Below are 13,932 nucleotides of genomic sequence, written 5' to 3' on the forward strand. Positions count from 1 at the left end.
TAGTGAATTTTGTCAAATTATTTTGTGCACCTTTTGAAATGACCATATGTTTTTTCTTCTTTTAGTAAGTTGATAATATCAATTACATTGGTTTGATTTTTGAATGTTGAACTAGAATTTCATTGTCATGATAAAAACCACTTGATCATGATGTGTTATCTGTTTTATATGTTGGCTGGATTCAGTTTGCCAATACTTTGTAAATGATTGCATGTCTGCATTCATGAGGGATGTTGGCTTGTAATTTTCTTTTCTTGTCAAATCTTTGTCTGGTCTTGGTATAAGGGTAATATTGGACTCATGAAATGAAGTGGGGAATGTTCTTTTCTGTATGCTGAAAGTTTATGTAGATAGGTATTATTAATGGTATAGAATTCAACCATTCTACCAGTGAAACCGTCTGGGCTTGGGCTTTTCTTCGTGGGAAGGTTTTTAACTATAAATTAAATTTCTTTAATGGATGTGAGACTGTTCTGGCAATTTTGTTTCAGATGAACTTTAGCAGATTGTTTGTCTTTTTTTTTATTGGCGTATAATTGCTTTACAGTGTTGTGTTAGTTTCTGCTGTACAATGAAGTGAATCAGCTATGTGTATACATATATCCCCTCCCTCTTGGACCTCCCTTCCCCCTACCCCCAGCAGATTGTTTTTCAAAGAATGTGTCCATTTCTTCTAGTTATTAAATTTATGGCATAGAGTTGTTTGTAATATTCCTTTACCATCCTTTGTATGTATAAAGGTTATATAATGTCCACATTTCAGTTTCTTATATTTTTATCTTCCTCTTACTACTTTTGGTCATTCTTTTATCAGTTTTATAGACCTTTTTGGAGCATTAGCTTTTGGTTTTACTCATTTTTCACTATTTTTCCCTTTTCTATTTCATTGTTTTCAGCTCTTGTTTATTTTCCCTTTTGCTTATTTTGAGTTTAATTTACTCTTTTTTTAGTTTCTCAAGGTGGAAACATAGATTATTGATTTGAGACATTTCTTTTCAAGATAAATGTGTAGTAATGTAGTTTTCCCTTCGAGTATTGCTTTAGCTCAGCCAACAAATTTTGATGTTGTGTTTTCATTTCCAGCTGATTCAGAACATTTTATAATTTCTTTTGTGACTACTTATTTGACCACTGGATTATTTAGAAGTGTGTCGTTTAATTCAAACTACTTAGGTGCTTACCAGTATCCTGTTACTGATTTTTGGCTCAAGTGTGACCTCCATCTAGCATCTACAGCTTCCAGGGGTTCTATGCACCAGTGTTCTGTAGCCCACACTCGGCATTTAGCAGTGCGTAAAAATTTTAGCTGAATTCATTTTACTGTCTTGTATAACACCCTCATCTTCTTCCCATTCTCTGTCATGGGTGAGCCGGTACTCAAGTTTCATCTCTTCTCGAAAGTGCTTGTCTCTCCTTAAATTTGGGGCTAGTTGATATGCAAACTCTGTGATGCGTTCAAGAAAAGTTACGATTTTGCAGATTATTCTTTTTGGTTGTGATAATGCAGGAGAAATTCGCAGCTTTCTACATCCAAAGGTGAAGACAGGCGTCACAGTGCCATATATTTTAAGCTATAATATCGGGAGCTCTAGCCACAGAGGCGGAATGAGAGAAGTTAATGACTTTACCTATTAAAATGCATTTTAAAGCCTCATTGCAGACAGAACTGCATTTGCAGTCTCTCAGACTTCATGAAGCAGCCCTGTTGTTTTGTTGTAATAAAATTTTAATTTGTTAACCACATTCTCAGTCTGCACAAGTTAACAGGAGGGGGTTCCTGCATATACCATCACCTCTGCCTTCTTTTTTAATATAAGTTGCTGGCACATTTTGTGCCTTGAGTGAATGGGTGACAGAGGTCAAGGGGTTGAGACTGGGCTTATTTATTCATTAGAATAGTACAAGTGGCTGCTTAGTAGTAGAGTAGAACATCTATATCAGAAGCTCGGCTTCAGCTCAGCTTCAGCTTAGCTCATCCTTGATCATCTGATGTTGGAAGAGCCTGTAATTAGGCACTTCATTCCAGCCTAGTTATTGTTGAATGAACAGAAACCAAGGGAACCATCTGTTGTAGAGGGTTTTTTTTTTTAATTAATTTTTATTGGAGTATAATTGCTTTACCAAGTTGTGTTAGTTTCTTCTGCACAGCAAAGTGAATCAGCTATACGTATACATATATTCCCATTTATGTCACCACAGAGCATGAAGTAGGGTTCCCTGTGCTATACAGTAGGTTCTCATTAATTACCTATTTTATACATAGTATCAATAGTATATATATTGTACAGGGTTTTAGAATCATGATTGACAAGGATATGTGACATTCAATATGAAGACATCTTTTTTTTTCTTCATTGCAAAATAGTTTGGCTAATTTAAAACTTAAACCTTTAGGAGGAAAAAGCTAGTTTATGCAAGTGATTTTAAGATGTTTTGGAGAACTTTAGCTATCTAATTGTGGTCACCATGATCTGATTTTTTGGTTACTAATTTAACTTTATTTATTGCTTTTCTTTTTCAGAAAATTCTTCCAGGAGGAAATACATCATTTGATGTAGTTTTTCTTGCAAGAGTAGTAGGAAATGTAGAAAATACTTTATTTATTAATACATCTAATCATGGGGTATTCACTTACCAGGTAAGAATTGGAATGAAAATTTTATTTATAAAATACAGTTATCATCTTTGACCTGTCATATGACAGCCTTTTGGGAACTCTTTTCAAAAACTCAGGGGATAAGAGAAAATGTAAGAGTTTAGATTTAGAGCATTTTTTTAAACTTTTTATTTTATATTGGAGTATAGTTGATTAACAATGTTGTGATAGTTTCAGGTGTACAACAAAATGATTCAGTTATACATATACATGTATCTATTCTTTTTCAAGTTCCTTTCCCATTTAGATTGTTACTTAATATTGAGCATTTTTATACTTACCGCTATGTTTGTGAATATCCCTATTCAAATCAGACTGTGAACAAATGACCTTAAAAGCTGCAGCTAACCTGTTAATATAAGATTGGTTGGCAAAAGAACAGTTAAAAATATTTTCACAGTGATTCTAGATTTTTTTTTTTTTAATTTTTACTTTTTGCACACTTACAAAGTGATAATAGTTTCAGGATTGAAACATATGTGCCTGCTTTTCTTTGGTAATTATATTGTTGAAATTTTTTGATAAACTCTTTTATGCACAATCATTGTTTGGGTTATTAAAGAAAGTTAATATTTTGTGAATCAAGAATTTTATATGTCAGGATTACTGAGAAAAATTACTCGGCACTATGTACACACTTTACGTGCACTTCTGCCTGCGTTACAGATGCTGGTCTCATTTTCTTAGGTGAGGAAGGTGAAGTTTAGAAAGGTTAAATAATTATGCTGCTAGCAAGTTGTTGAGCAGAGATTCAAACCCATGTCTTTGTAACTACAAAGACCATCCTCTTAACCACTGAGCTCTGCTGCCCATGGGACTCAATTGTTTAAATCCTCACTTAGCTAATGTCTTACTTTACAGTTTTTATGCTCTTGTTTTTGAACATTTCTTCTCCACTACCCAGGACACTTCATGTATTTTGGAAATTCGTGTCAGAGTAAACATTCCATTTTAGTCAAGAGTCATATCTTATGCTTATTTATGGTGAATAAGCCTTTAATGGTTATTTGGTAGGCAGTATATAGTTTTGAAGCCAGTGTAGATGCTTTGACATGCTGTACAGAGCACTTGGCGTATGCTTGTTGAGTAAATGAAAAGACTGCCATGAGAATATGAAGACCTGTGTCCTAAAGAGGTGACCCCAACTGACCTAGGTGGTTGTAGCTCGGGGCGACCTGAGGGTCATGGCCAGGTTGTTCTCAAGGTGAGAACACGTCTAGTCTTCTCCACGTCTAGTCTTAAACCACGTTTTCCTCTTAAATGTACCTCGAGTCTGTCTCCCTCTCTCCTCCTCACCGCCACTGCTCTCTTCCCAGGCTGTCCCCACCGCTCCCTGAATGATGACACAGGAGCCTCCTGACTGCCCTTCTCTCCTCCACAGCCCCTCTTACTGTCCATTGTTCACTCTGTAGCCAGAGTGATCTTCTCTGAACATAAATCAGATCCGGTCAGCTCCTCACGTAAATCCTTATGTTTACCCTTTGCTCTTGGAGCAAAATGAAGGATTCTGACCAACGCCAACAAGGCTCTGTGGATCTCACTCCCATATATCAAGTAGCTCTCCCACCTCATCCCATTCAACCATGGTTCTCATCTTATTCTTTGTCTTCAAACAAGTCACACTTTTTGCCACCTCCTGCCCTTTGCCCGCACACTTCCGCCTGTTGACTTGTTCTCATCTTTCAGGTGAAGTCAGCTCACGTCATCTCCCCTGACTACCCTCTCTTAAAGAATATTCCCATCCTCACTCCAGCCAGTTACTCTATATCACATTATCCATGTCTTTAAACCTTTGTATTGTTATCTAGGCTGTCCCTAATACCAGGATGTAAGTTTCATAAGAGCAGGCACATTATCTGTCTCATTCACCGTTGAATTGTTCAACAGTGCACGTGGTTGTGCCTAGCACATCATAGGCACTTAATAAATATTTGTCGTTTGAATGACTGGCTCACCCCGCTTAGTCAACCCACATTCCCTCATAGGAATGACCTGGGACTAGGCTTGGCATTTAAGAGATTGTCTGGGCCTTACATACATCTTCTGATGGTTGGAACAGGGAAGTCTTTTAATTACCTGTTTTCTTCTTTTGTCCGTCCCATGACCTCATGAAGGACTGCTATCATTTTAATTTCTAATATGCTATAGAAATCATTCCAAGTGCATATATATGTACATTTATATATAAATATATAAGAATATATATGTAGGGGGGCGTCAAGGAAGGGAGGGAATATGGGGATATGTGTATAAAAACAGTTGATTGAACCTGGTGTACCCCCCAAAAAAAAAAATAATAAAAAGAATATATATGTGTATATTCTTGACATATGTATATCTCAAATCAAATAGGGTAGCCAAATGAGTATAGAGTTCTTTTTAAAGGGAGTTGTTAAAATTTTTCTGTAAGTTAAACTCACCAGTTTTCCTTAGGTCAATCAGTTATAACTATAAAAATGTTATAAAACTGCAAAGGCTGGAGAACTCGAGGTTTGGGAGAGGGCAGGGGGTGAAGGGGAAGCTGAGGCGAGGCAAGAGAGTAGCACAGACATATGTATACTACCAACTGTAGGATAGATAGTCAGTGGGAAGTTGTTGTATAACAAAGGGAGTCCAACTCGAGGATGGAAGATGCCTTGGAGGACTGGGGCAGGGAGGGTGGGGGGGACTCGAGGCGGGGGAGTCAAGGAAGGGAGGGAATACGGGGATATGTGTATAAAAACAGCTGATTGAACTTGGTGTACCCCCCAAAAAATAATAAATAAGTAAATAAAATTTAAAAAAAAAAAACTGTAAAGGCAACTCAAGTTGCATTTTTTTCTCCTTGGAAACAGGTATTTGGTGTTGGAGTTCCAAATCCATACCGATTGAGGCCATTCCTTGGGGCCAGAGTCCCTGTGAATAGCAGTTTCTCACCTATAATAAATATACATAATCCTCACAGTGAGCCTTTACAGGTGAGTTTTGGTGGTGATTTTGAATGTATTTAACTTTAGTGGAAATTAATGCTTAGCATGAAATCTCAGTTTTTTATAGTTTTCAAGACTATTTAAAATAATGGGGTTGTATATAGTACTGAAGAGAGAGATTCTCTTAATGCAGCTTGTAGTCTGAATTTTGGGTAATATCAGTCTAGTTACTGAATTTTTTGAACCATTTTTAAAATGACTGGTTTCTCTGGTGTTAGTTTTAAGCAGCTCTACGTTTAATTTAAGAAGAGTTTTCGTCTACACAAGACCACTACTTTTCTTGCCTTAAGCTCCTTCTGGCCCAGTATAAAATTTTAGAACCACTGTTCATATTTATTTCTAGTAACAATAAGTTTTTGGTGATGGCAGCCTGAAAATCAGAATCCAAGGAAAGAGTAATATAGAACCATTGATTAAAAGCCAACTTATTTTTTTTTATGTTAAGAAATGCAACTCTTTGTCTTACCCAGTCTTTTAGTAGTAACTGTTTTTACGTTTGAAATCCCCCCTCACTCATTCCTTGTCTCTAAGACGGTGGGAGTGGCTGGTGTGCTGCTCCTTCGGCTGTTTCCTGCAGTCCCCACGCCACATCCCTAGGTGACTTCCAACTGTGTGACATTTGCTGCCACTGTAGTTTCCAACACAGCTTCTTGTGTTGTCTATGTTGGAAGGAGATGTGGATGCTTTCCAGAATAGTACATAATGTCCACACATGGAACCCGTAGAGTTCTTTAGGACCAATACTGCAGAACTTAGCAGTAGCTTGAAAATGGCAGGTGGAGGGGAAATACCGTGTATTGTGGTAAGCCGCAGAGCTTTGGCAACCAAAATGGTTTTTGTCATCCTAGAACCCTCTGGTAGAAAGGCTCATAAACAGTGAAGGGGAAGACAAGGAAGAACAAGACAAGATATTCAGAGTTGAAGTTGTGAAATGCTTAGGAATTTACACTAAGCTAGCAAGAAAGGTTTCACCCACAAACTTGGCTGACATTGGGTGAGGATAGCTACTAATAAACTAATTTGCTCCACCCAAATATTGATTATATGTAGCTGTATATCTTCATCATGAAAGAGGAAAATGCTCTTGTCTACTGCTTTTACAAGTGAAAAGTATTTCCTCTCCATCAGACTGTCATGTATATCCTTTTGCTATTTTGGGTAATGATGTATTTTCCCTGTTCTGGCTAACCTTTATTACAAATATATACAGAAACCTCATAAATTCTTGCTACTTTTTCTTCTTGACTGTTTTCAGTCCAAGAAATAAAAACTGTTCTCTCATCCTCTCGGACCCTGCTGCATGAGTTGCCACACACTGCTGTAGCAGCAGTGCCACAGGGTGCCCTCTCTCTGTGGTTGCCACACCACAGACGGAGGGTCTTGCTTTCCTGCTTGGAAGGATGGAGGTTACAGACTCAGCAGGTGTTGGCTAATCTACAATTACTTAAGTAGGATTACTGTCTGTGCCTTTGCTCCTCAGCCTTTGTAGTTATCAAGCTATCATCTAGAACATTTATCTCTGAATTCAGTGTCAGTTTTTTTCTTTTGTTCATCTAGTCTTTTTCCAGTCATATAACATTTCAATTCAAGATTTACCACAATGGACTTTTCATCAGCACACAAGAGAGCAAATGGAAAGCCAAAGTTGCCCTCTTAGAAGCAATAGATTGTTTATCTGGAAGGCTTTTTTTTTCTTTTTTTCTTTTTTTTATTGGGGAAAATCTAAGTCCCTACTTGATGGACACTTTTATAATTGAGGTATAACTGATATATAACATTATATCAGTGTCAGGTATACCAGATAGAGTAACTATAGTCACTGTCGTGCCTATCACATTCCTGTGACTTAATTGCTTTTTGTAACTGGAAGGCATTCTTAACCTGATAGTCATGAGTCTTGTCCTTAAATTTAAGAAAGTATTGTAAAGCAAGACATTACATCTGATCTGTTCATTATACAACGCAAACATGAGTTTGTTCTCACTGAAAAAAAGATGTTAACAATTCAAACGTGTGAGGCGTAAGTCCCCTTGAACTTTCTACCTCCCGGTCCAGCGCTGTCCAGCAGAACTCTGCACTGATGGAAAAGTTCTGTGTCTGCTCTGTCCAGTACAGTAGCCACCAGCCACATGTGGCTGTTGAGCACTTGAACTTGTGGCTAGGATGGCTGAGGAACAGAACATTCAGTTTGATTTCAATTAAGTTAAATTTAAATAACCACATGTAGCTGGTGACTGTTGTATTAGCACAGCTCTAGCCCCAAACCCTTCCGCATTGATACCCCTTGTGTGATCTCAGTGTGTCACGTCAGGCCTTTTTCTGTGCGTTTGTATGCAGGTATGTGGGCACACAGAAATTAACATTCTTCATGAGAATGTTTTTACATAAATTATATGTTGTATATAGTATTGGCTTCCTTTTTTTCTCTAAACTTTATTAAATTAGTTTAACTAGTGCTGGACTAAAAATCAGGAGTGTGTTCTAGTTTCAATGTAATCTTTCCTTTGATTTTATAGTTTAGCCTTTATCTGTCCTCATTTCCTTATTCCCTTCCCTGTTATCAGTAGCCTACCTTTTCATCTTCTGTTTCCAAACATTGCTGGCTTGTCTTCTTAATACCTTGGAAGATTAAATGAAATCATATGTGACGTTTTCTGGTTTCTCAGAAAAAGTTCTACCATCACCCCATCAGTTAAGGTGCTATTACCTTTAACACGGTCAGTACTGTAGGTGAGCACTAGTAAATTGGAAGGCAAGGGATAGTACTCAGAGAAAATCCCAGCTCTTTAGTCTTTGATGAATGCTTTAGTGTAATGACAACACACACCAAAAACTGAAAACAAAAACCTTTAGGCATATACTAAAGTATTGCTGTTTCTCCTGCTTTGTCCTTTTTTGTGTACTCCTGGAGGACTTTTGTGATAAAACAAGTAAAGATTTTCCACCCATTCTCATACTTCACCCCAAATATTGCATTTAATTAAATATATCCTTTATTTTTAAGAGATAGGGTTACCTGCCTTTAAAGAGGTCTCCTGCCATATGACCCTTCTATTCCTTGGTATTAACCCAAGAGAAAGGAAAGCAGATGTCCACACAAAGACTTGTATAGCAGATAAACGGCTTTATCTGTAATGACCCAAAACTGGAAACACCGAATGCCCATCAACAAGTGAATGGATCAAAAATTGTGGCAGATCCATACAGTTGAAAAGAAGCAGACTCTTAGTGCATCAAACAGCGTGACGGGTCTCAAGACAGCTACCCTGAGTAAAAGCAGCCAGACACCAGGGCACATACTGCACGACCCCATAGATATGAAACTGTAGAGAATGCAAACCAATCTAGAGTGGCCAGCAGCAACGCAGCGCTTCCCTGGGGATGGGACAGGGCAGAGGGCAACAGGTGGATTGCAAAGGGCGTGAGGAAACTTTGGGAGGTAAACGGTTTATTTAAGATCATAATTTTAGTGGTAGCTTCATGCCTGTGTATATGTCAGAGTTCATCAAGTTGTGCACTTTTAAAATGTATAGTTTATTGTACGTGAATTACACCTCATAAAACTGTTTTAAAAAATCATGGGTAGGGACTTCCCTGATGATCCAGTGGTTAAGACTGTGCTTCCAGTACAGGGGGCCCAGGTTCGATCCTGGTCAGGGAACTAGATCCTGCATAGCGCAACTAAGATCCCGCATGCTGCAACTAAGACCTGGTGGGGCCAAAGAAATAAATATTAAAAAAAAAAAAAATTCATGGATGTAGGTACAAGCCACAGAAATATTAATAGTACCTGTGATTTTGCTACCAGAGACATCAGATATTTTCATACTGCAATGATAATTGTTGCATATACTTAAGAATACGCTCTTCACTATGTCACAATTACAGTAGTCATTGGATCCGCTGCTAGATCTTGTTATAAATGTGTGAATAAAGAAGTACTTGTGTTACTATAAGAAATACAAATTTGTATTTCTGAAAGTTGATGATTTCCATAAACTGTTTCCTTAGGAAAAAATAAAAATAAATGTCCTATGACTGGATTTGCTAAGACAGCTCTGAAACAGACACACTGTTTCTGAGTTCAGTATTTCAAAGTTACCTTGTTTTAATATACTATCTTTGCTTACCCATGTGGCACTGCCTCTGGTGATGTGACACCACACTTACCCTACATTTATATCTGTAAACATCTTTAAACTTTTTCTGATAAGCAGTTAGGGTGTCAAGCATTTCTACATAACAGCAAATTACTTGCATCGAGAACATGATTTTGACTTAACCATCATGTGCTCTTTTGTCATAGGTTGTAGAAATGTACTCTAGTGGAGGAGATCTTCACCTCGAGCTTCCGACGGGTCAGCAGGGAGGCACCAGGAAACTGTGGGTGAGTGCTGACGTGTTCTTTTCTCATGTGAGGGCACATGAGACCAGTTATTCTCTTAAATACACCAGAAAATACTTAACTCCTTATCGCCTGAAGAAACATGAGTGACTTTTCCATAATTATTTTCTTAATATTAAATTGATATCAAACTAACACAACGTTGTAAAGCAACTACACTCCAATAAAAATTAATTTTAAAAAATAAATTTATATCAAATTTACTTGAAAATTGGAGAGACTAAGAGAGAAGACTAAGAATGTTAATTTTTGGAAAGAGCAGTGAACAAAATTGGTGTAAGCTTTAACTCACTGTGTAGAAGGGAAGAGGTTTTAACTATTCTTCCTCAGAATTGGTAAAGTTGTCTCTGAATCTAATCATTTATAATATGCTGTACACTAATATTGAAGAAAAAAAATAAGTACCCATGGGAAGGCCCCCGTTACATTTGTGAAGGTAGAGAATTGAACATTAGTTGGTGGAGGAGATGCCGTTTGCAGAGGGAACACAGGCCCTCGTGATGACTTAGAAACTTTAAATTCTTAGGTGGGCTATAGCCATGTTTCATGCTGTTCAATATTTGACAGTAGTCTGTGTCCGTGGTTAGAGAACCACTTTTTCTTGGAGAATACTAGCAAGTATTAACCAGATTAATGAATATGTAGCAGCTGCCTTATTTACAAAGGTTCCTGCCGTGGGAAGGTTGTTTTTATTTTTTTAATGTTGCCTACCTGGCTTTAATCAAAGAAGGAAAAGTCATAGAAAATGCAGTTCTTGTACCGAAGTCACTAAAATTGCTGCTCATTTGTAATTGAAAACACATGGACCTGACCACTGTGAATAAGTTCTGAAGATCCAGGTTTCTTTGTTAATTGCTCAAACACACATAGCCTCTTGATTCTGTCATCTGACCAGTTTCAGCCAGGGAAGGGATGTGGCAGGGACATTTTTAGGATGTTGGCTTGAACATTTAGAAACCAATTTGTCCGTGACTAGGTTAACTTCTAAGATGTAGAAACAGTGTAGCAGGCAGAAATATGTAATGGATGGTCTTTTTATATACTTTCAGAAAAATGATTTACCTTGAAATTATGATGTTGTTTGAAAAGCCTTTGGAGAAAATAGTGTATAAAACAGTGCTTCATAGAATTAACTGTAAGCAATTAACTTTGTATTATAATTCTAGATAGAAGAACTAAAAATTTACTGTGGGATAGAACTGGATTCTAATAAACAAACATAAAAAAATTCAGATTTCTAATTGGTTTAAAACTGTAATGAATGATAGCAGACATGGCAAATTGTTTTAATACTCCGAGCTGCTACGAGAAAAAGATATAGTGATTCTTATTCCTACAAGTCTGAGTCGGAAAAAGTCAATTGGCCTTGACCTCATCCCTACCCCATTTCAGTGTACATGAGAAAACCCCAGCTCCTAGAGATGGGAAAGTAGAGGTCCCTCTCTAGTGGCCCCAAAAGACAAGTGAAGACCAGTAAATTCTAAACCACAGAAATTTCCTAAAATAGGCCAAAAAGTTTGTGCAGAAAAACTCTGGTGGTCCCAAGGGAACCAGTTATTCAAAAACCAGGAAAAGAATTATACCTTAAAAAAATTTTTTTTTTCCCAATGAGTCTTCCTTCTAGTGTATATGTAAGTGTTTTCTTCTTACAAGCCTAAGAAGTTATGCCACCTTACATGCTAAGAGCCTTACTGAATGCAATTGGTGAACTGTGGATTTGCTTGGGAAGTTTTGTTTTGTTAGGTTTTAAATGAGAGGAGAGCAGAGTCTAAGCTCTCTCTTGGTTATCATTTAAAGAGAATCCTGTAAATTTCTGGAAAAGCAATTTCCCTCCAATGGTGATGTTTCTGTTGTTTAGAGAATTTCAGGACTGAATTATATACCCAAGCACCACCAAGACATCAAAGACTCATTGATTTTTACAGATTAGCTCTACCTTTTAATGATGATTTTGCAGCTGACAATTTGTTTTCATATAATTTTGTTTTTCATTTTGCTCAGTTTTATATACCATACTTCATCAGTTTTAAAATACATGTGTTTGTATCACTTAACATCCTCCAAAATTAGACTGTGTGTTATAATCAGTGGAATGAATATATTTGTTTAATTGGCAATATGTTTTTTTCTTAGTAAGTATATAAAATAATAATGCATCCTTCAGGTGATGTCATCTTTTCAATAAACTATGATGGTTTTGCTATATTAACATATGGTCTGTTAACTTGTCAGGAAATTCCTCCTTATGAAACCAAGGGAGTGATGAGAGCCAGTTTTTCGTCTAGAGAAGCAGATAATCACACAGCTTTCATAAGAATAAAGACTAATGCTTCAGACAGCACAGAGTTCATCATTCTTCCGGTAGAGGTGGAAGTTACGACAGGTGAGTGGACGACTAAAGGAGCTGCAAGTTTGTTTTGTTTTCAGTACATCTTACTCTGGCGAAGTGAAATATAATTGTTTACTTTTCTTTTTTCCAAGCTCCTGGAATTTATTCCTCAACTGAAATGTTAGATTTTGGTACACTGCGAACACAAGGTAAAAAAAAAAAAGAGACAGTGTCTTTATAGGTCTTTTTAAAAAATCCCTGTATTCAGTGCTGAATGGCTCTACTTTAACTCTGTTGTAATTAATTCAGCTTTGAAAGGTATTTCTCAGTGGGTTACATGATCTTGCAGAAACGTACTTTTGGTAACTCAGAGCCCTTAGAGATTTCTACCTCATTCCTCTGAGGGATACCATTGATTACCAGATGGAAAAGCAATGTCATAGATAACCTAATTCTTCTAAATGGAAGATTGAGGCAGAAAGTAGTTTCTTAGTTTCTTAATCCAGTTTCTCACCTATTTAGTTATGCTGAATAGTATATTTCTTTTAATAGTAAAATAAAGGAAGTAAAAAGATTTACTTCTAGATTTTTATTTAGATTCGGATTATTCAATTGCATTGTAATAACGTAATGTTAGAAATTGGTCCCCACTGGTCAGAGAAAGAATTCAAATTGTAAAGTTGAAAATAACCAAAAAAAAGTATTTACTAAGAGAAAAGTAAGAGTACATGTAATATGGGATTCCTGTGGGCCATATGGAATTAAGATTTGCTTTTTAGGATTGAAGACCCATTTATGAAAATTAGATTTGGTTTTAATATAATAATTTTATATTGTACTTTATTGAATTGCTTCATTATGCTTTGCTGGAAAACTAAAAGATTAGTGATAGTGTCAGTTTCACTGAAAATTTTTGTTTTGTTTTGTTCTTTGGTCTGATTGTTTAAGAGGGGGCAGATCTTGTAGTACTCACTATCCTTAAGAGTAAGGCACTTCCTGTCTAGGAATGTGATTGTCACATTCTTTTTATTAATGCGATTGTCATTCCACTTAGCATTCTAAAATATATTCAATCCGATATCTAATAAGAGAAAGATTCTAACTGGCTATAAAGCATACCATTTTAAGAAATATTTCTTTTCCTCAATTTTAACAGATCTACCGAAAGTTTTAAATCTTCATTTATTAAATTCAGGAACAAAAGATGTACCAATAACAGTAAGTTTTTACTTATTTTTTTCCTAATTTATATATTCTTTGTTTTTAAACTGTTGACAAAGTTTAACATAATTAAACTCTGGCTCTGAAGGAATTCTGTTTTGTGTGACCTGGTGACACTTTGGTTCAAAGTGTGGTACAAGAAACCTATTCTGTCTCTCTTCTCACCAGATTTTAAGAATGAGAAGGGCATGTGGAACCAAAGCTAAGTGTGAACCAAAGCTAATGAGGTTCCTGTTTAGGCCTGTACGTCCTGATAAATCCCAGGATCTGTGTGCCATGTGCAGAGAAAAACAGGCTGTTAGACTTAAGGTATGGTTAAGTAAAAAGAGAGAAGAACAGATTCAGATGAGTT

General features: G+C 36.6%; 1 protein-coding gene across 1 annotated transcript in view; it reads left to right on the forward strand.

Moving 5' to 3' along the window:
• The window catches only part of LOC130843487 (transmembrane protein 131-like), a gene marked incomplete at both ends in the record, with an annotated part of 54,867 nt that extends 40,978 nt beyond the window's left edge, over window positions 1–13,889 (forward strand). The window contains 7 exons of the mRNA XM_057719764.1: window positions 2,522–2,638; window positions 5,491–5,613; window positions 9,932–10,012; window positions 12,263–12,413; window positions 12,512–12,568; window positions 13,516–13,577; window positions 13,749–13,889. Coding sequence (XP_057575747.1) covers window positions 2,522–2,638; window positions 5,491–5,613; window positions 9,932–10,012; window positions 12,263–12,413; window positions 12,512–12,568; window positions 13,516–13,577; window positions 13,749–13,889 — 732 coding nt within the window. The remainder of the gene's footprint in view (window positions 1–2,521; window positions 2,639–5,490; window positions 5,614–9,931; window positions 10,013–12,262; window positions 12,414–12,511; window positions 12,569–13,515; window positions 13,578–13,748) is intronic.
• Between the last annotated feature and the right edge of the window lie 43 nt (window positions 13,890–13,932).

The sequence above is a fragment of the Hippopotamus amphibius genome, unplaced genomic scaffold (assembly GCF_030028045.1).
Source record: "Hippopotamus amphibius kiboko isolate mHipAmp2 unplaced genomic scaffold, mHipAmp2.hap2 scaffold_344, whole genome shotgun sequence".
NCBI classification, from domain to species: Eukaryota; Metazoa; Chordata; class Mammalia; order Artiodactyla; family Hippopotamidae; genus Hippopotamus; species Hippopotamus amphibius.